We start from the raw sequence: 18,666 nt of genomic DNA on the forward strand, positions 1-18,666 counted from the left end.
TCCGAAGAGAGCCAGAGCCCTAACAAGATGCTGGAAGACAATATCACAAATATACTATTAAAGTGGAGACAAGAAATCAATCTAACATAAAGAGAAGATCTTACTTTATTTGTATTATGTATATCTCACATGGTAATATTATATTGTGCGCTTATCAATTTCTAAAACGATATTGCATCTTGAATTGAGAGTACCATTCTTTTATTATGACAAGAAAAACATACCGTTACTACTGAGAATGTGCATTAGATAAATATTATATTGTAATGTAACCTTAATTCACAAATGATCACAAAGAGGTAAGCCAATTTAGACTGTCTATATCTGATTGACTCAAATTAGAAAGGCCAATAGCTCGCTCTTGCTTGGAGTCAAACATAACCTTGTGGTTACCAAGTAAATGAGTATCATACTTGATATGTCAAAATGCGTGATATTTTGCCTATAACATGGGGAAGCTGGACATGAACAAAAGGGCAAATTACGGTCCCCACAACTGTGTGGACCACGGTCCAAAACGAAGCTGTTGAATTTTATAAGTTAGAATAATGTATATTATGCATTAGAATAATGAAACTTCTAGAGTAATATAATATATATTATGTGTTAGAATAATGTATATTATTAGTTATAAAAATGTATATTGCAGCGAATCGTGTGAAAAAATTGCACGAAACGATGTCGTTTTTTGACCATGATCCACACTGTGTGCCGATAACTATTGGAACAAAAGGAAGTTTGGAATACTTTAGGAAATGGGAAAGAATCAGCTTTTAAATCCTCAACCTTCAATGCCCAAAAAAAGGCTTTGCCTTTCCCACACGTAGCAGCAACATTTTTCCTGCCCCTTTTTCTCAAAGAAGTCATAAAGAAAACAGCAGCTTTAATACTCCACATTAATGGTGGAAACTCAATTTTTGCTTGATGCTTGCTTCTTTAATTTCCACAACATCTATATTGAGATTAAGGTACAATGTAATATAAAAACATTTTATTCTGCATTTGGAGGGATAAAAAATGTTCCCAGTTTATATTCTTGATGTGTACAATGTACTATACTAAGAAATTGTCAACTGTAACATTTGTCTTTCAATGATTCAAGTGGAACTTGAAAATGGAAAAAAATTAGACAAAAAGAGGCTGAAATATTGAGCAATGAATGCATATACCATATGATGATATGAATAATGATCATGAATTGTGAGCTGAATCTTCAAGCATTAGTCCTTTCAGACTTTTGGCCAACCAGATTGCGGTCTCCCTTGGAGAAACCTTGCCCTTTCCAAAAGGCTTCAGAACGACGGCAAGTTCTTCTAATCGATTGTGCTCCAGTAAGTCGGCTGACAATTCTAATAGCCCTTCAAGCGCCTCTGCCCTCTGCCTGAAAGACTTGACATCTAACGCCTCTTTCACGGGTCTTTCCTCTGCAACTCGAGGGTCGGGTTTTGCTGTTGCTGAAGAATCCAAAGCCAAGACAGGGGAGGCGGGACTGCTGAGGTGTCCTGAATCCATTTCCTTAGTTTTGACATACTCACCAGCAGTACTAGATGATTTTGGAATATCAATCTCAGCACTTTCTATGCCTACCAGTTTCCCAACGTTTTCAATCACTGGCTCCTCGGTACTAACCTGGTAACTATCGTGATGGATAGCGTTTATGGCATCATCAGAAGATGGATTATCGAAAGCTACACTTTGCAAAATAGTCCCATTCTCGAGCTTTGAAGTCTTTTTGGTATCTGAGACAGGAGGGAGGGTGAAGGGGGCATTGTCTGTTTGGGAGGATAACAATTCTTTCAGTGTAAGGTTATCTTCACCGTCCATTTCTGAAGTGTGGTTTGATCGAAGCACGTTGTTTTGACTCAAGGGAACGAGAGAGGCACCTCTTGTTGAAGAGACAAATTCCTTTACGATATGCTTATCGTGGCCACTAGATGTAGGAATAGAACTACTCGGAGGCCTGCTAGTTGAAGCATCATCGTTAAAAGCAGCCAGTGCTTCAGAACATGGGAGGGTAATTGTATTTGATTTCTCACGAGCAACATCTCCTTGTTGTTGGTGCTCCTTCAAAGTGTCATCCATATCCCGAACCCTCTTATTATTGTCCACATTATCGGGAGCATCACTTCCCGCCTGCCACAACACTGCAGGAGGAATCGATGATCGTCTAGTTAAATTAGGTGTTCTTTGTCTCGCCCTGGAAGGAAATCCGTCTTCAGCAACGTGCTTTACAGGCCAGGAGGAAGAGATTCTCTCGTGTCTAGGCTTAGTTTTTGGAGAGGAATCGGAAGCAAGCAACTGCAAAGAAGTAGCAAAACAAATGCATGCTCACATATTTAGCAATTTCAGAAAAAAAAAATGCCAATTATAACCAATGAAATAAGCATCACTACCTTATGTTTTTGAGAATGCATTGCATGATTCCGCTTTCTGGAATCAAAACCAGCCTTTGCTCGATTTTCTCTCATCAGATACTTATTTTCTCTAGTTCTTCCTTCTTTCAACGCCATTTCTGTATGATTTACAGTAATTGGTTGCTTACCATCTGAATTACACATCTGTTCCTCATGCAAGATAATTTTTGGCTCGTAATTCTCGATTTTTGTGCAAGTACTGATTCCGGGTTGTTTGTTACTGCAATTAGGTTGCCCAGAATTGCATTCATCGTCAGCAAAAGCCAAGTCAGTTTCTGTGCGCTTATCGTCACAATTGAAAGCCACGGCTTGAATGTTTCTCTCACTCGGTGCAAAACCATCTCTATCACTGCAAGAACTAGTACTGCTACAGCTTTCAACCATAGGCTTTCGATTGTTATGAACAACGGAAAGAGGCTTCTCGGGGGAACTTGCAGGAGGATTGCAGGATGGGCGATATTGATCAACATAGGGCCGCAAATAGGGGTGCTTCAGGAGTTCAGATGCCTGAAATGGATGAGATCAAGTGATTAGAAACTAACAGAAAAAAACAATTTTCAATAAGTTACTACCGAAAGGGCTTACAGTAGGTCGATTCTCAGGATTCTTTCTTAGCATGCCCTTAATCAGTGTCTTCCTGATAAAGAATATTGCAAAATTAGCCTTGCAGGAAACCATATATGGTGCAGCATCTACAAGGTTTTTGTACAAATAAGATAGGAAGAAAAGCGGTACTTACATGGATGGAGAATAACATGGAGGAAGCGGGCCAATAGCTGATCGGTTAATCTTGCTTACTAATCCTGCCATGTCCTGAGACATTATGAAATTTCACCATTAGCTTGAATTAACGAATAGAAGGGAAAAACCACGAATACTGCATTTGTTTGGGAAATGAGCAAATGTGTAGTTGCAATTCAATTAATTGAGAATGAACAGGTTTTCTAAGACAACATTCAGAATGATTACCCCTCTCGACGCTATAGAAATAAACAAGTTCAAAGAATCTTACAAATGCTTTGAAGGCAGGCCGATGAGCAGCCATTTCATACATACAGCATCCTAGTCATGAACAAAAAGATTTGGGAAAAGTTTATTAAAAAAAAAAAAAAGTAATATCAAAAGACACTAGAATGGCTTGTTAATCCTGGAAAGAAGGTCCAGAATGATGGTTACTAACACTTCACTTCAGTTTCACAAATCATCATAGTTGGCCTAGATTAATTTGAAAATGCTTACCTAGAGACCAAATATCCGATTTGAAACCATAAGGAATATCTGAAAGAAGTTCAGGGCACATGTAATTGGGAGTTCCAACAACCTAAGGACGTAAACAACAAAAATGTTAGTTCCCGAAGAGGACTTACCGTGCAAGTATTTAAAAGATTCTCACATTCCATTTCTATTTCCTGATTTTCGTCTAGGCTCAAGACCTCAAGTCTGGTGTATGACCTAACTTCGTATTTAGGTTTTACTCATAGTTCAGAAAAGATTAAATTATTAAAAAAAAAAAAAAAAAAAAAAAAAAAAAAAAAAGAATGAAGGAAAAGGTCCCTATAGGCTATAATTAAACCCTTTGGCATTTTCTTCCATCCATACGTTAGAAATTGATAGCAAAAAAGTATCTGTATTAACACATACTGAAGAAGTCAAGTCATCTTCCTTCAATGTTTTAGCAAGTCCAAAATCACCTGCACAATGAACATATCATCTAAAGGGTACATTCTTATCGCTTTTAGAAGATATGAAATTCAACAAAAGTACCAAACTTACCTAGCCGAACATCTTGATCCTTTGTCAGAAAGATGTTAGAGCACTGCCACAGAATAGCATCGTAACTCAATACACAATAGAGCAAACTAAACCCAAACATAGTTTTTAAAAAAAAATTAAAATGCATACTTTCAGATCACGGTGCAGAACAAAACTTGAATGCAGATATTCAACTGCCAACAGTAATTGAGTGAACCACTTCAAAAGTTTCTGCATCGAAAATATTATTTTCAACAGTCAAACAATCCCGAGAAAGTAGATGAAGATATAAGGATTAACGGTTGCTTGTGATGACAAAAATAGGGGAAATCAAATCATTTGAGAAACATTCTTCCTTTTCATAGGTAAAAGAAATGTCATATCCTATGAATAGCTTAATCTTTTTCCACATGTTGCTGTGTCTATCATACTACATTCAGAATTGCTAGTTTGAGATAACGTTAATAGAAGTTCATACACACACCTCTTCGGGAAAGTATAATCCATTTGCCTTCTTCATCAATTCAGCCCTATAAGAGCACTTAAAACTCAGAAACAAGTAATTCTAAACAAAACCCAATGTTCTTATGAACCTCATATTTCTTAATAAACTTACATATCGCCGCCTTCACAGTAGCCAATAACAATGCAAACATAGCAACCCTGCAGTTCCATTTGGGAAGATAGCAAACAAAGTCGACTTGAGATGAAACGCTTCTATAAGTCTATAACTAATTTACTGTCAAATAATGCCTCTCACCTTCTCCACCCATGCTTCTTTGAATTCGACTATATAAGGGTGTTGAACTCGGGCAATTAAAGCCATCTACACATTGAAATTTCAGTGAGATCTCTGTAAAAATTTCCAATATCTGGGTATTATGCAATCAATCATTTCCAGCAGAGACAAGACACAAAAGGATCAATATCAAATGCATTTACACATAATTAACATCACCCTTTCTACTAACTTCTCCAAATAAGTAATTTTATTAGTGGCTGTATATAACCAATCAAATTAATGAAGAACCCCCAAAAAAAAAATCAATGTTAAAATGCAGCACCTCTTGATAAGCAGCTCTTCTGCAGCGCTCTGTTTGTCGTGCTAACCGAATCTTCTTTAGCACATACCTAACAGACACAAAAGAGAAAGAATTGATCTTGGAAAACTTTAAAATGCCTAAATTTACAAACTTTAGAAGTAAAAGAGAGGAAAGAGAGTGATTGATACTTCTTTTTCTCTTGTCTGTGATGAACGAGAATTGCAGCACCAAATGCCCCCCTGCCAATCTGTTCCATAATATCATACTGATCCATTCTCGACTCCGTTGCTATTCCCATTTGCCCAATACTCTATCTTTAATTTACACACTCAAGTACAAAAACACAATAAGATACTTTAAAAAACTGAAATTTAAAAAGACACAGTAAAGGAAATGGCTCAACTAAACGCCATCATATCATATGCATTCCCATGAAGGGAGGGAATCAATCTAATGTTTGCATCTCCTGCGGTTTCCGCGACCCATTCGCAGATCAAAGTCGAAGAATACCGACAAACACAAATACATATGTATTCGTCTGTTTGTGGGAAAAGGAAACGCAGGGTGCTTTTGCCGGGAGTGGGCGGGTTTTGAAGGCCTTTTTGGCGTTTTCTTGCTTTAATTTTCTTGTTTAACCCTTCTCACACTCCTCACTCCTCAACTGCTCAAGCTTTCTTCAACACTGCGCCTAAATTTGAGTCAACTAATCAAATCAAGTCCTAAAAAATTGCATTTTTATATGATATGATGAATATTGAATACGTAGGAGGCTGACCCCTGGATAGTTGCTCTTCGCCGACAAAATCACTTGCTTTTTAATTTTTATTTCCATAAATACTTGTACAAAATATAGAGTACAAACCACTTTTTCTCAGATAGCAGTAAATAAAATTTAACATCAACCACTTTTAATCCGAATTCTAAAATAATTATTTAAATTTAAATTTTGTGAATCAAATAACATATCTTTAGAGAATAATGAGGAGTTTGAATTGAGTTGTCGCATTTACTATATTCATTCAAAAAATAATCTTTTCTACAAATTAAATAACAATGTATGTGCCAAGTAATATGGAGTGTAATATCACATATGTTATCATTTTAAATGAGTGGTCAAATTGATTCTATAGACTGAAAAAGTTTGAAAAAATATAGAACAAACAAGCATGACTAATATAACACAATTAGAATTTAGAAATTAAATCTTTTGTAAAATCATTAATATAACAAGGTTTATGTTATGGACCTTAACAAGGTTTTTATATATATATATATATATATATATATATATATATATATATATATATATATATATATATATATATATATAGGGGTTTCTGTGTTGTTGGCCTTTTCTAGTGCGGTTGTTTTAGGTGTGTGGTTTATGTGCTTAAGGTGTGTCAATTTTAAAACTTTAGGTGCATGGTTTGTGTTTTTAAAGTGCTTTGTTTGTGTGTTTAAGGTGCGTAGTTTGTGTACTGAATGTGTACCATTCAAAAACTTTAGGTGTTTGGTCTGTGTTCTTAGCTTAAGGTACATGATCCATGTACTTAAAGTGTTTTGTTTGTGTGTTTAAGGTGCGTAGTTTGTGTACTAATGATGCACTATTTAAAAAATTTATGTGTGTAATTTGCGTTATTAGTTTAAAGTGCGTGATTTGTATATTTAAGATGCACTATTTTAATGTTTAAGATCTGTAATCGCACAAAAAATTATACCCGCACCTAAACCTTGGTTGTACATATGGTGAAAGGGCAGAGAGGATAAGTTAGTGATAGCTGGCAATAGAGAATTGTACCATATCTATACTGAACCTTCTCACAATGATTACTGTGATCTTTTCTTTAAAAAATATCCATAGGATCGAAGTAGGCAGGGTGCAGTGAAGCGATATCGTGGCCGATCATCACATGCAGCCACGTGTTTTCTAATTCTTTCTTCTGCCTTAATTTCCTCCCTCAACAACTCCTTATGTTAAGCTCATTCATGATTCATCACGTCTTAAAAAAATTAATGTTTTCTTCGTCTTCCATATTAGTAGGGCGATATTAACATCTTAAACCTAGTGAAAGGTCGTATTAGTGATTTATCGTAGACAAATGAATTTGAATTCGAGTGTTGGTGTAAATTGAGTTAGTAGTCACAATATAAAACAATTGGATTAAATTAGAATTGAATAGTTAATAAATATCCAAACACTTTATACTCAGATGACATGTAGTGACTCTCTTATATGGGGGGTTATGAGATCGAGCTTCCGCAGAGTTAAAATATAAATGAGCAGATACTATAACCGATTGATTAACCTCAATTATTCTACAGTGATCGATTTTTAAAGACCCAAAGACAAGAATTATCTCAAATTTATGTAGCAAGATTGTATTAACCTCTTTTCCTAACTATACTAGTTATTTATCTTTTCCTAACTATACCAATTATTATTCTTTTAATAAAACTACTAATCAACTAGTTCATGCTTTAGCTAAAATAAATCTCGGTTCTTTCCGAGTGTGTCTCTCGTTTTATTTATTAATTTATATTTATGATTTTTTTCTCAAAAATTATTAATTGATTTTTTATTATATTTAATAATTACACACACACATATATCCGCCATTATTATAATTTGGGAAAAAAAAAAGATTTAATCTTGTTTATCCATTCATTGTGGGATTGGGAAACGATATGATGTCTGCATGCCTAGGGGCAGTCAAAATTAAATGGCGTTTTAATTATGGAAGGAGTAAAGTAGTGGGTGTTTGGAGGCATGGTTGACTAAAGAGCAAATTAAAGCTAGATAGGTTAGTTGCAAAATCATGTCGACCATCACATTTCCTTTTCTTTAATTCAAAGCAATTATCCATCTTCTATGTTCCCTTTTCTTACGTTTGTATTACCTTTTTACCAAGGTGTCCAAGGTTTAATTTAATGGTATAAATCTCATACTCTATAGTTGATTGTAATGTAATTCAAAATTTTATTTATATTTTATTAAGAAGAAGGATAAGATTGAGTTAGGGTTGATAATATATGTGTATTTGGATTATTAAAAAGAAATTGGTTGATGATCTTTACGGTCCAAAGTAGTAGAAATGCATCAAATCAGTAATTACTGTATATTTTGTCTTTTAATGATCGCAGTCAGGAGCTGAGATATTCAGGAGACTAAATAACTGAAAATTGATTAATCTTATGAGTAAATGTTTAAATGACTTTTTATATCTAATCTTATCATATTAGGTCCAATAACATATGAATAATAACTTGGCATAAATGGTGAGCAGTAAAACTTGAATGTTAAAATAGTTTGATCACCCAAACATCAACATTGTTGGTAAGGACTAAGGAGTGGGTAATTGCTTAATGTACAGTACATGCAAGTCTCCAATGGTGTACGTTGCTTCAAAGCTGTGAATGATACGGGCCACAGGTGAGCTAAAGCCTAAAGCCTATAGGGGAAGAATGAATTGTGGGCCTTTGCAATAAATAAGGATTGCTAATTAAGCTCCATCTACTCATGGCCTACATACGCGGATTAGGGATAATTATTGTGTGGACCATGAGATCATGAATAAATAAAAAGTACATACATTATTTGTGTATATATACGAAATATTATGTGAGTACTAAAACTGAAAGTATATTTTTTGTATATTAAAAATATATTTTTTTAATGGTCCACGCAACACTGTGTGGACCATGATCCACATAATAATTTGCCCATAGATTGGACATTATTTTTGAACCATTTATCAATGTTCATTTTTAATATATTGAAAGTACATTATTTATGTATTAATGGTTCATTATTTATAGTATACCAAATATCGGATCTTCCGTACTTAATACTTCAAAAAATGAATATTTATTATATTAAAAATGTATCTTAGAGCATCCTTAACAATGGAGGTTTTTTTTTTTTTTTTTTTTCCAGTTTTTGAGGAGTTTTTGTAAATGTGATTAGGAAAGAGAAAATGGGAGGAGATGAAAAAAAAACAAATATGATTTTAAAAAATAAATAAAAAGTATATATAAGGCGCGCCTGACACGCGTGCAGTGCACGCACCCACTGGGCGCCTGCTATGCGCGAAACGCGCACATCATTTATTTTTCCTTGGCTTTGGTGTCAATCCATTACTGTTCCAAGAACCCAACTTTGTAGATGAATCAAATCTCTTCTCTTTCCTCCACATCACATGTTACTATTCCAAAAACCCCCTAAAAAATCATTGGTATAGATGCTCTTATGTCAGTGGTCCATCTTACAATGTGAACCATTATCTATAGTATAATGATTTAACGTATTGGTTTATGATCCTAACTAATTTACAATCAACATATGATTATCATTGTTACATTCATTAATTTTAAATTAAACACAAATATTTACCATATTAATGATCGAATAGAATAGTATGAAGAGTAGGTGTAGTGTATCAATTCCGCCATAGTTTGTACTTGTTGGGTTATCAATTTCTTTCAACTTTCAACTAGTATAAGAGAAGATCTTTCAATTTTCTTATCCTTGCTAGAAGAAGATCTTAGAGAATATAATATTATTTGGTCTTCATCGTTTGGAAAGGAGTGTAGGTATTGAAAAGGATGGAAAAGTCTATCAAAATATTCATTCCCGTAGATTTGATCATAGTGCAATATTTTGAATATACTTTTGTATATAGTATATTAATCGAGGTGATTCAAGCAACATTAAAGAATTAACTCATAGAGCTACCATTTCACTTTCATAACAATTTGGTTTAGGTATGTATGAATCAATAAATTTGCAATAGAATAAAAGGTAAAATAGTAAAAGAAAAATGTTAGTGATAATATTTGGTGGATTAATGCTGAAATATTTTAAGTAATGTTTGTAGGAGAATAAGACATGATTGTCTAAGATAAGACATAATAATATTTATACAATGATGAGACCCAACAAATCCCTTAAATATGCAGTGAGCCGCAAGAATGGGTCAAGACTCACGGATCGGCCATACGACTTAATTAATCAAAGCCCATCATCTCGAACTCGAAAGCAGGATGCTGGATGGAAATGGCCAGCTGCCCCAAGTTGGCTCTAGAGGCCGACATCGGGTCGCCTTCTTGGTCTGGACTGCCTATTTTGGTACAGATCACCTTCTTGATTCGGGTGGCCTATTTTGGTCTGAACTGCCTATTTTGGTACAGATCACCTTCTTGATTCGGGTGGCCTATTTTGGTCTGAATTGCCTTCTTGGGCTAGGTCGCCTATCTTGGGTCCCGAGTCCTCATTCTTGGATTGTTCCCAATATTTCCATCAACTTCAATTGTAAATTTGTTCATGGAGTAAGAGAGTGTCTTTGAACTACTTTAATTTAGTGTTTATTTTTACTTGATTGCACGCCAAATGTTATAGTACCCTATATTTCACTACACATCAAAATTAATAATTTTAACATATAAACTTCAATAATATATCAAGAAATTTTTTTTTGGATGACGAAAAGACACGACTAATGTTGGGTAATTACGAAGTTTTAAAACTAATATTAATTAACGCAAGGCAGTGGAAGAAATTAAAACTAATTAAATCATCCAAATAACTCTCATATTTCAATTTTCAAACACCACCCGTACTAAGATGATAAGGCCTAATACATTAGACCTGGTTAATTACATTTAGACCATGTCGGATCAATAGTCAACCAATAATTTTATTGTAAAAAGTAAAATAAAATAAAATAAATAAAAGAGAGCAATCAATTATTGTGTATCGTTGACCTTATTTAGCTTAATCATTCAAAGCTATTCTACTTCCTTCCATTTCCGCGTTTTAATAGTAAAACTGTAAAAGCAATATACATAACCAATCATAAGCCAACATGCAATAAATTATATACATAAGTTTATAATTAACTATTGTAATCATCATGTATAAACGAGTATTAAATTAATTAAAATATAATATAATAGTATGATGTACAATATATGTATTCTTAACATATAATTACAAGCTAAGTATTGTTTCGAGCTAAAGATTTTAAGAACTTTACGGTGAACTTTTGACAATGGTGAACAATAGTTTGGGGATCTGATTGTTTAAAAAAAATTGTTAAAACGTAATTTAAAGCTAAGGTTAGATGAAAATATAAAAAGATAGAATCTGAATAGAGTATGATACATAGTAGAGTTGTATTGTTCATATCTGATTGACTCAAACAAAAAATGTCAATAAACAATTTCTACCGAGAATCAAACTTAAAATCTTGTGGTTACTCAGTCAACTGTATGACTAACTTGTTTGTGTTACTTCAAAAGTCCTTTTCTCACTCCTTAGACCTTGTTACACGCTGTAAGAATATTCCAAATACTAATACGCTGTGAATTCAGTATAGGGACTTAGTCAAGCGTTGTTCACTTGTTCCATCCCCATCTCCGCCCCATTAGTCATAACTGCAATGCAATTTACACGTACGTAAGGAACCTGCATTTGTCCCTCACTGCCTTCAATTCTCCCTGTCTTTACATATATTTATATGTATAAACCATACATGTCAGAAAGATAGAATTTTGGAGATGGAAAGGCCACCGGAGTTGGGAGGAGGATGGGGAAAGAGGGTGGTGGTGATAGGCGGAGGAGTAGCCGGCTCCTTCATTGCCAAGTCTCTTCAGTTCCATGGAGATCTCACCCTCATTGATCCGTAAGTTACCTCCAATTCTAAGCATTTCAGAGCTCTTTTATGTATGTCTGCTTGACTGCTTTCTTCAACTACCTTCCTATTACATGTTTTCTACAATGGATTCATAGTTAAAGGTCATATGTTGATTCTAGGGCTCATCAATTAGGCATTTATGTTAGGTTACAAGGGTTGGGAAACCTGCAAGAGAGTAAATTCTGCCTTGTGACCCTAGTCAGCAAACCAGCATAGGCTGCTCGTAGCTGACTTGTTCAAACTCAAGAAAGCTAATAGGCCGCTCCTGTTGGGATTCGAACTTATAATCTTGTAGTTACCAAGTTAATAGTCTGACCAAGTTAGTTGAGTTGCCTCCAATTAGGCATTTATGTTGAGATTATGAAAGATTGGATTTTTGATTGGTTCAAAATGTTGACAATTAGAAGTTCAGAACTTAATAGCAACATTACTGCACTTTCAACTGATTCTGATCAATGTTGTCTGGTATCTTACATTCATTATTTGTAAATCATACAAGTCTTATCAAATTAACTTATTTTGGCTGAGTCTTTTTCTTCCCTTACTATTATTTTTATTTCCATCAAATTGGCTGAGAAAGTAGACATTTGAAAATAGGAAGGAATATTTTGAGATACCATATGCTAGCTTAAGAGGAATGATGGAGCCTTCATTTGTAGAGAGAACTCTAATCCACCACAAAGACTACCTCACCAATGGTCGTCTGGTTGTGTCTAAAGCTGTTAACATCACCAACTCTGAAGTCTTGACTGAAGAGGGTCGTTCGTTATGCTACGATTATCTAGTTCTTGCCACTGGCCACATTGATTCTGCTCCAAAAACTAGAAAGGAGAGACTAGCAGAGTATCAAGCAGGTATGAATCGCGATTAACTTGGAAATCCTATTTGAAAATATCATTGTAGATAAGTAGACTCTTCGGGTTCACTTTCAAATATCCTTATGGTTACAGAAAATGAGAAGATAAAAGATGCCAATTCCATTTTGATTGTTGGTGGTGGCCCTACTGGGGTTGAGCTAGCTGCAGAAATCGCCGTTGATTTTCCTGATAAAAAGGTGACTTTGGTGCATAGAGGTCCCAGATTACTCGAGTTTATTGGACCGAAAGCTGCTGACAAGACTTTAGACTGGTTGAGATCGAAGAATGTTGAGGTGAAGTTGATGCAATCGGTTGAAGTGAGCGTTAACTCGGGTCGAAGGGATACTTATATTACTTCATCTGGAGAAACTATCAAAGCAGATTGCATCTTTCAGTGTATGGGAAAACCGATGGGATCAGATTGGTTAAAGGGAACTCTGATGAAAGATAGCATGGATAATCTCGGAAGGTTGAAGGTTGATGAGAATCTTAGGGTCAAGGGGCACAAAAACATCTTTGCCATTGGAGACATCACTGATATTAAGGTAAGAGACGAATTGATGCAATTCCTGCTTCATTAAGTTAAGTTTAATTGGTTTTCATCATAAACCTTAATTTTCAATTAACATGTTCCAAAACCTTATCACAGGAAATAAAGCAAGGGTATTTTGCTCAGAAACACGCTAAAATTGCTGCAAATAACTTGAAGTTATTAATGAATGGAGGAAACGAAAGGAAGCTTGCAGCCTACAAGCCTCATTCGCCCGTGGCCATTGTTTCGCTGGGGAGGCACGATGCAGTGGCTCAATTTCCCTACACAACAGTCATCGGGCTCATTCCTGGATTGATCAAATCCAAAGATTTATTTGTAAGCAAAACCCGGAAGAAAATAGGCCTTGACCCTCGTGCTCTTCATTCCTAGGATGAATGAAGAAGTACAAAGTCAATTTCTGCTGGAGTTTTGCCTTTGTATTGCTTATTTTATGTGTTAGTGGACCAATGTTCATTTATTGTGTATAACACGCAATGTATGAGCTGTAATATATGAATTTAATACATTTTCCCCCATTGATTGCCATTAATCCCTTCTTTGGTTTCTTAGTCTATGCAACTTTGATTTGTTTTAGATGAATGGTCAAATGTGGCTTCACCAAAACTATTTCCATCTAGACCTGGAATTCTAATACTGTGGTTTACCTTAATGGTTAAGTCATTCTAAGCTATTCTAGTGTATAAATCCTGATTTGAGAATGTCCTAAAGGGACATAACATGGAGTTGAAGGAAGAATCGGGGATTGGGAATCCACCACGACAGGGAGGAGTTGCGGGGAGGAGAGTGGTGGTGATAGGCGGAGGAGTGAGTGGCTCCCTCGTCGCCAAGTCTCTGCAATTGCGGGCAGATGTCACACTTATTGACCTGTAAGCTCCCTTGTTCTCTTCCCACTTGTAAGGTTTAATTTCTTCCATAAATGTTTTGATTCCATTCTGTAAACAGGAAGGATTATTTCGAGATACCATTCGCAAGCTCGAGAGGAATGATAGAGCCTGCGATTTCTGAGAGATCAGTAATCCACCACAAAGACTATCTCCCCCACGGCTGCCTCGTTGTTTCTAAAGCCATTAATGTCACCAGGTCTGAAGTCCTGACTGAGGATGGCCGTTCGGTTGCTTTTGATTATCTGGTTATTGCTACTGGCCATGATAATCCAATTCCCAGAACTCGAACTCAAAGATTAGCAGAGTATCAAGCTGGTATGTTATATGTAACAGTTGATTATATATAATTCTGGAACGGAATTTAGTAAGTGATGTTTAATTGTTTATACATCTCTCTGGTGCAACTATGCTAGAATATGAAAAGATAAGGGCTGCGGGTTCCATTTTGATCATCGGGGGAGGGCCAACCGGAGTAGAACTAGCTGCAGAAATCGCCATTGAATTTCCTGCAAAGAAGGTCACTCTGGTGCATGATGGATCCAGGTTATTGAAGTTCATTGGGAGAAATGCTGCAAGCAAGGCTCTAGGTTGGCTGAGATCGAAGAACGTTGAAGTTAAGCTGAGGCAATCGGTTGATCCAAACAGCATCTCGGATGGAAGCAAAACATATGTTAGTTCTCGCGGTGAAATTATCCAAGCAGATTGTGTGTTCTTGTGCACTGGAAAACCAGCAGGCTCAGCTTGGTTGAAGGAGACAATGTTGAGAGACAGCATGGATAATCTAGGAAGATTGAAGGTTGATGAGGGGCTCAGAGTGAAGGGTCATGGGAACATCTTTGCCATTGGAGACATCACAGATGTTAAGGTGAGAAATCCAATGCTGGTTTTGATGAAATTTCCTAGATTATGAACTGAAGTTTCTGTTGGACCGAGGCCAGGACAGGATCAAGTCCAGCACCCTGTCTCTCGAAAATGTGGTGGCAGTATATAAAGAAATAAAGTTGCACGTTCACTGTGAGCTATAGCTTTTGGCGTAGTGGTAATTAAGCGTTTGATCTTAACTGTTTCCATGTTGTGTAAACAGGAGATTAAGCAAGGGTCGTCGGCTCTAAAACACGCTCTGATTGCAGCGAAAAACTTGGAGATGATGATGAGTAGTGGGCAAAGGGATGGAAAACTGGCAGCATATAATCGTCGATCATCCCCAACGGTGACTGTTTCGCTGGGACGGGAAGAAGCTGTGACTGAAATGGCATTTGGAACAGCCATTGGAGTTCTTCCGGGGTTGATAAAGTGCAAGGATTTATATGTTGGTGAAACTAGGAAGCTGTTGGGGCTTAATTATTGATCCACATTGTATTTTTGTAGCCTCCCTGTCTTCAATCAAAGCCTTCAACTTCGTGTATAAGTGGTAACAAAATAAATGAATCTGTCATGTTAAGACAAAATAAAAGAAGTATAAAATTTGAATTTTACATGTTACCTTCATAGTATCAGCTGAGAACATTGAATTAGAAATGGAAATAGATCCAATAGATAACAATCGTTCATATAATTAATATCCACACAATTTCAAAAATATGTAAACAAAACTATCATGTAATTATATTTGCACTTAACCATTATTCATTTTGCATTCATATAATTCCATTCTACTTTTAAAAATGGATTTACTTTCATTTTAATTTTCTTTAAAAAAAAAAAAAACAAGAGATAAAAGTAATAGATGACCCTGATTTACAATATAATTTACTTATCTTCTTGATATGTTTGAGCTTTGAATAATCTATTAATCTCAATTCTCTATAATAAACTCTCATTTCTCACCAACCAAATCCTCTCAATCACGCCAATGACTTTGTGGTTTAGTGGCATCCGATAGTGGCATTTGGTTGCACCTCATGTTGGAGGGGGCAGGTTTGAGCCTTAAAACCTCACACTATTGAGGATGCCCTAATAACCAAAGTTTTTAAAAATATAAAACCATTTATTGAATTGAAAAAGTTGGATTATTGATGAATTAACTAAACTTGTTTGATTCAATGAGTTAGTTCAATTTTAACCGAAGTTTGACACATCTTAAGGATTTGGAAGTAAAAGATAGATTGAAAAAGAGTGTTAGCCAAGTTATGGACCTAAGGATGTTTCCATATTTGGAATGAAGTCAAAATAAACATAAAATCCTCCTTATAAACTTTTAAAAATAGAGTACTGAGTAGTGAGTACATATATATGCAGAGCACATTGTAGCGTAGAATTTTTTGGAAAGGGGAGAAAGCAAAGTAGAAAACGTTAATTAGTGCAGCCCTGGCCTGGCATTAGCTAGCTAGCCAGCCATCAAGTCGACCACTATCACATTACAAATCTGCAAAGGATCTTCAATTCGATCAATATGATGATCTTGCAGCCTGGACTGCATGTCTGCATGATGATGTGATTGTGATGGTGGCGAGAAGTGAAGTGAAATGGGAGCAGCTTTCCGTTAGCTTAATGGCGTCATATGGACACGAAACGAATCTCTCCATCATAAATTTATCTAATCTGGACAAACTAGTAATAATTATTAAACGTCAAATCTATGGGAGAGGGTCAATCCGCCTCCATAAATGGCATAATCCCAGAAAGCTTGACCTTCAATTAACAAAAGAAAAAAGAAATTAGATGTAATTTGATACTCGTAAATGATTAGAGCATTTAAAATTTGGAATCGGTTAATGAATGCGTATCGGATGGATCTTCCATTCCTATATGTATGTAGAGATGGAGGTAGCTAGCTGGCTGTCAGGCCTTTCATCGTATCTTCGTAGCTCCCTGAAAGGGCTGCTGCCGCCCTATAAATATATATGCAATTATTTTTATTTCCCTCATCATTTTTTTTTATTTAAATTAAAATAATGGAAATCCACCTCTATAAATTGGGTGCTCATGCACTTGCTTTTGCATGCCAAGCTACAATATAATATAATTTAATTTTCTCATACGCACCACTGTACTGATCGAGATGGCATACACAATGAAGCTTCTGAGTTTAACTTTCATGGCAGCCATTTGCTTCTTCCTCCTTGCAATGGAATCACAATCCCTTGGTCTCTCTCTCTCGATCTTTTTTATTTATTTATTTATTTATTTATTTATTTTTTGTATTTATTCTCTTACTTTACTTTTATATTTTGCATGGGATGATATGATAATGCAGATGGGAAGATGGTGGCAGGGGAAATAAAGAGCAGAAAGGTACAATGGGGGAGTAGTGGAAATGATGATAAGGAGAAGATGGTGGAGTGGGAGTTGAGGGAGGCACCTATGGGTCCAGATCCTCTGCACCACCATGGCGGTAGCCCCATCACCCGCACCAGGAATCAACCTTAATTAGCCTGACCACTCTGTCTGTCTGGACGATGATCCGCCACTTAGGATATGATCGGTTTTGTGCCTAGTTAGGTTTTGGGTAGCCACTCATCACTAGTGTTGTTTTGGTATGCTTTATGCTGCTTTGCATGCATGCATGTACAAGAATGCATGCGTTATGTACGTAGTTGTAGCTACCTAGCTCCTTGACTCTAAGTTGTAATATATAACGTTCCCTTAATATATGTGCAAATTATGTAATCCTTCCCCCAGAAGTTTAATTCATAACCAAAGAGTAATCCACACTGGTCTAACCGAGTATTTGGGATGATGCAAATCACAGTAGCTTAATGACTTATTAGCAAACATGACTAAATGTTATTGCACACAAGGGATCTGCCACTTTGAGCATAATCCTCACAATCATGGCTGAATTATTCGTCTTATCCTAGTTTAATTTATGGGAGGTTTTGTAGGAAAATTTAACTCATCATTAAACATGTCCAAAAGTATGTTATGAATTAATTAAGAAACATCAATCTTATGAGGGTTGGTTTTTTTTTTTTTTTAATCACACAAATGAATTAATCTTTATTCTCCAATATATTAACTCTATAAGTATCTTTTTTTCTTGAAGTAAAATGATTTATTGATTATCAAACACCACACAAAATTCAAATGTATTTGAACAATTGTGTGTGGTGTTTGAACAGCTAGCCAGCGGAGCCACCTTTCAGTAATGGGATGTCTGAAAAAATTGACACTAAATCAATCAGCCATCGCTGCTGGTCTTTCCAATTCCATATAAGTACGTACTTTCGTTACCCACTGTATCTCTCAATCAGGTCCTCCAATTTTTGAGTTTATATATGTCACCTCCCCCTAGGTGTGTTGTCCTTTTCCATGCAAAATCACTTAAAATTATGGGGAAAAAATTATGTATATCAAAAAACATAAAACATATTCATAAAAAAAAATTAATATTGTTGTAGAGGGGATGGTAGCATATCATGGTCTAAATATTTGTGAGAATATTATATTTTAGAGGACTTGAGGGGACTTTTTTTTTTGTTGATATCGTGGGCATGACTTTATTTAAATTTTTATGCCTTTAAAAATATTC

General features: G+C 35.6%; 3 protein-coding genes across 4 annotated transcripts; 2 read left to right on the plus strand and 1 right to left on the minus strand.

Moving 5' to 3' along the window:
* Positions 1-957: 957 nt before the first annotated feature.
* On the minus strand, positions 958-5,973 carry LOC116016274 (serine/threonine-protein kinase Nek5-like). The gene is made up of 14 exons (XM_031256456.1): positions 5,398-5,973; positions 5,231-5,297; positions 4,927-4,992; positions 4,783-4,829; positions 4,651-4,696; positions 4,317-4,397; positions 4,188-4,230; positions 4,056-4,105; positions 3,654-3,735; positions 3,427-3,476; positions 3,154-3,227; positions 3,000-3,051; positions 2,394-2,921; positions 958-2,298 (listed from the first exon to the last, which is right to left on the minus strand). Exons 1-14 carry the CDS (start codon positions 5,505-5,507, stop codon positions 1,192-1,194), a joined length of 2,403 nt encoding a protein of 800 aa, XP_031112316.1. The 5' UTR covers positions 5,508-5,973; the 3' UTR covers positions 958-1,191.
* Positions 5,974-11,627: 5,654 nt separating this feature from the next.
* Positions 11,628-13,836, plus strand: LOC116016276 (apoptosis-inducing factor homolog B-like). Of its 2 annotated transcripts, none has more exons than XM_031256458.1 (4): positions 11,628-11,889; positions 12,499-12,755; positions 12,852-13,303; positions 13,408-13,836. In XM_031256458.1, the coding sequence occupies exons 1-4, from the start codon at positions 11,765-11,767 to the stop codon at positions 13,678-13,680; spliced, it is 1,107 nt and encodes a 368-aa protein (XP_031112318.1). In that variant the 5' UTR covers positions 11,628-11,764; the 3' UTR covers positions 13,681-13,836. The 2 variants fall into 2 exon arrangements, with proteins under 2 accessions (XP_031112318.1, XP_031112319.1); XM_031256459.1 differs by having other exon boundaries at positions 11,705-11,889; positions 12,561-12,755.
* A 106-nt stretch (positions 13,837-13,942) lies between these two features.
* LOC116016275 (apoptosis-inducing factor homolog B-like) lies at positions 13,943-15,670 on the plus strand. Its single transcript, XM_031256457.1, has 4 exons — positions 13,943-14,177; positions 14,254-14,510; positions 14,609-15,060; positions 15,280-15,670. The coding sequence occupies exons 1-4, from the start codon at positions 14,029-14,031 to the stop codon at positions 15,541-15,543; spliced, it is 1,122 nt and encodes a 373-aa protein (XP_031112317.1). The 5' UTR covers positions 13,943-14,028; the 3' UTR covers positions 15,544-15,670.
* The last annotated feature ends 2,996 nt before the right edge of the window (positions 15,671-18,666 follow it).

Source organism: Ipomoea triloba, chromosome 4, assembly GCF_003576645.1.
Source record: "Ipomoea triloba cultivar NCNSP0323 chromosome 4, ASM357664v1".
Classification (NCBI taxonomy): Eukaryota; Viridiplantae; Streptophyta; class Magnoliopsida; order Solanales; family Convolvulaceae; genus Ipomoea; species Ipomoea triloba.

What these genes read in the sequence shown, in the direction of transcription:
- LOC116016274 (XM_031256456.1), bottom strand. Translation starts at nt 5,507, where the DNA reads ATGGGAATAGCAACGGAGTCGAGAATGGATCAGTATGATATTATGGAA. An exon ending in TACTGTGAAGGCGGCGATAT is followed by an intron (nt 4,697 to 4,782) that starts GTAAGTTTATTA and finishes GTGCTCTTATAG; the next exon opens with GGCTGAATTGATGAAGAAGG. An exon ending in ATCGGATATTTGGTCTCTAG is followed by an intron (nt 3,477 to 3,653) that starts GTAAGCATTTTC and finishes GTTCATGACTAG; the next exon opens with GATGCTGTATGTATGAAATG.
- LOC116016276 (XM_031256458.1), top strand. Translation starts at nt 11,765, where the DNA reads ATGGAAAGGCCACCGGAGTTGGGAGGAGGATGGGGAAAGAGGGTGGTG. An exon ending in GATCTCACCCTCATTGATCC is followed by an intron (nt 11,890 to 12,498) that starts GTAAGTTACCTC and finishes ATTTGAAAATAG; the next exon opens with GAAGGAATATTTTGAGATAC. An exon ending in ACTAGCAGAGTATCAAGCAG is followed by an intron (nt 12,756 to 12,851) that starts GTATGAATCGCG and finishes TTATGGTTACAG; the next exon opens with AAAATGAGAAGATAAAAGAT.
- LOC116016275 (XM_031256457.1), top strand. Translation starts at nt 14,029, where the DNA reads ATGGAGTTGAAGGAAGAATCGGGGATTGGGAATCCACCACGACAGGGA. An exon ending in GATGTCACACTTATTGACCT is followed by an intron (nt 14,178 to 14,253) that starts GTAAGCTCCCTT and finishes TTCTGTAAACAG; the next exon opens with GAAGGATTATTTCGAGATAC. An exon ending in ATTAGCAGAGTATCAAGCTG is followed by an intron (nt 14,511 to 14,608) that starts GTATGTTATATG and finishes CAACTATGCTAG; the next exon opens with AATATGAAAAGATAAGGGCT.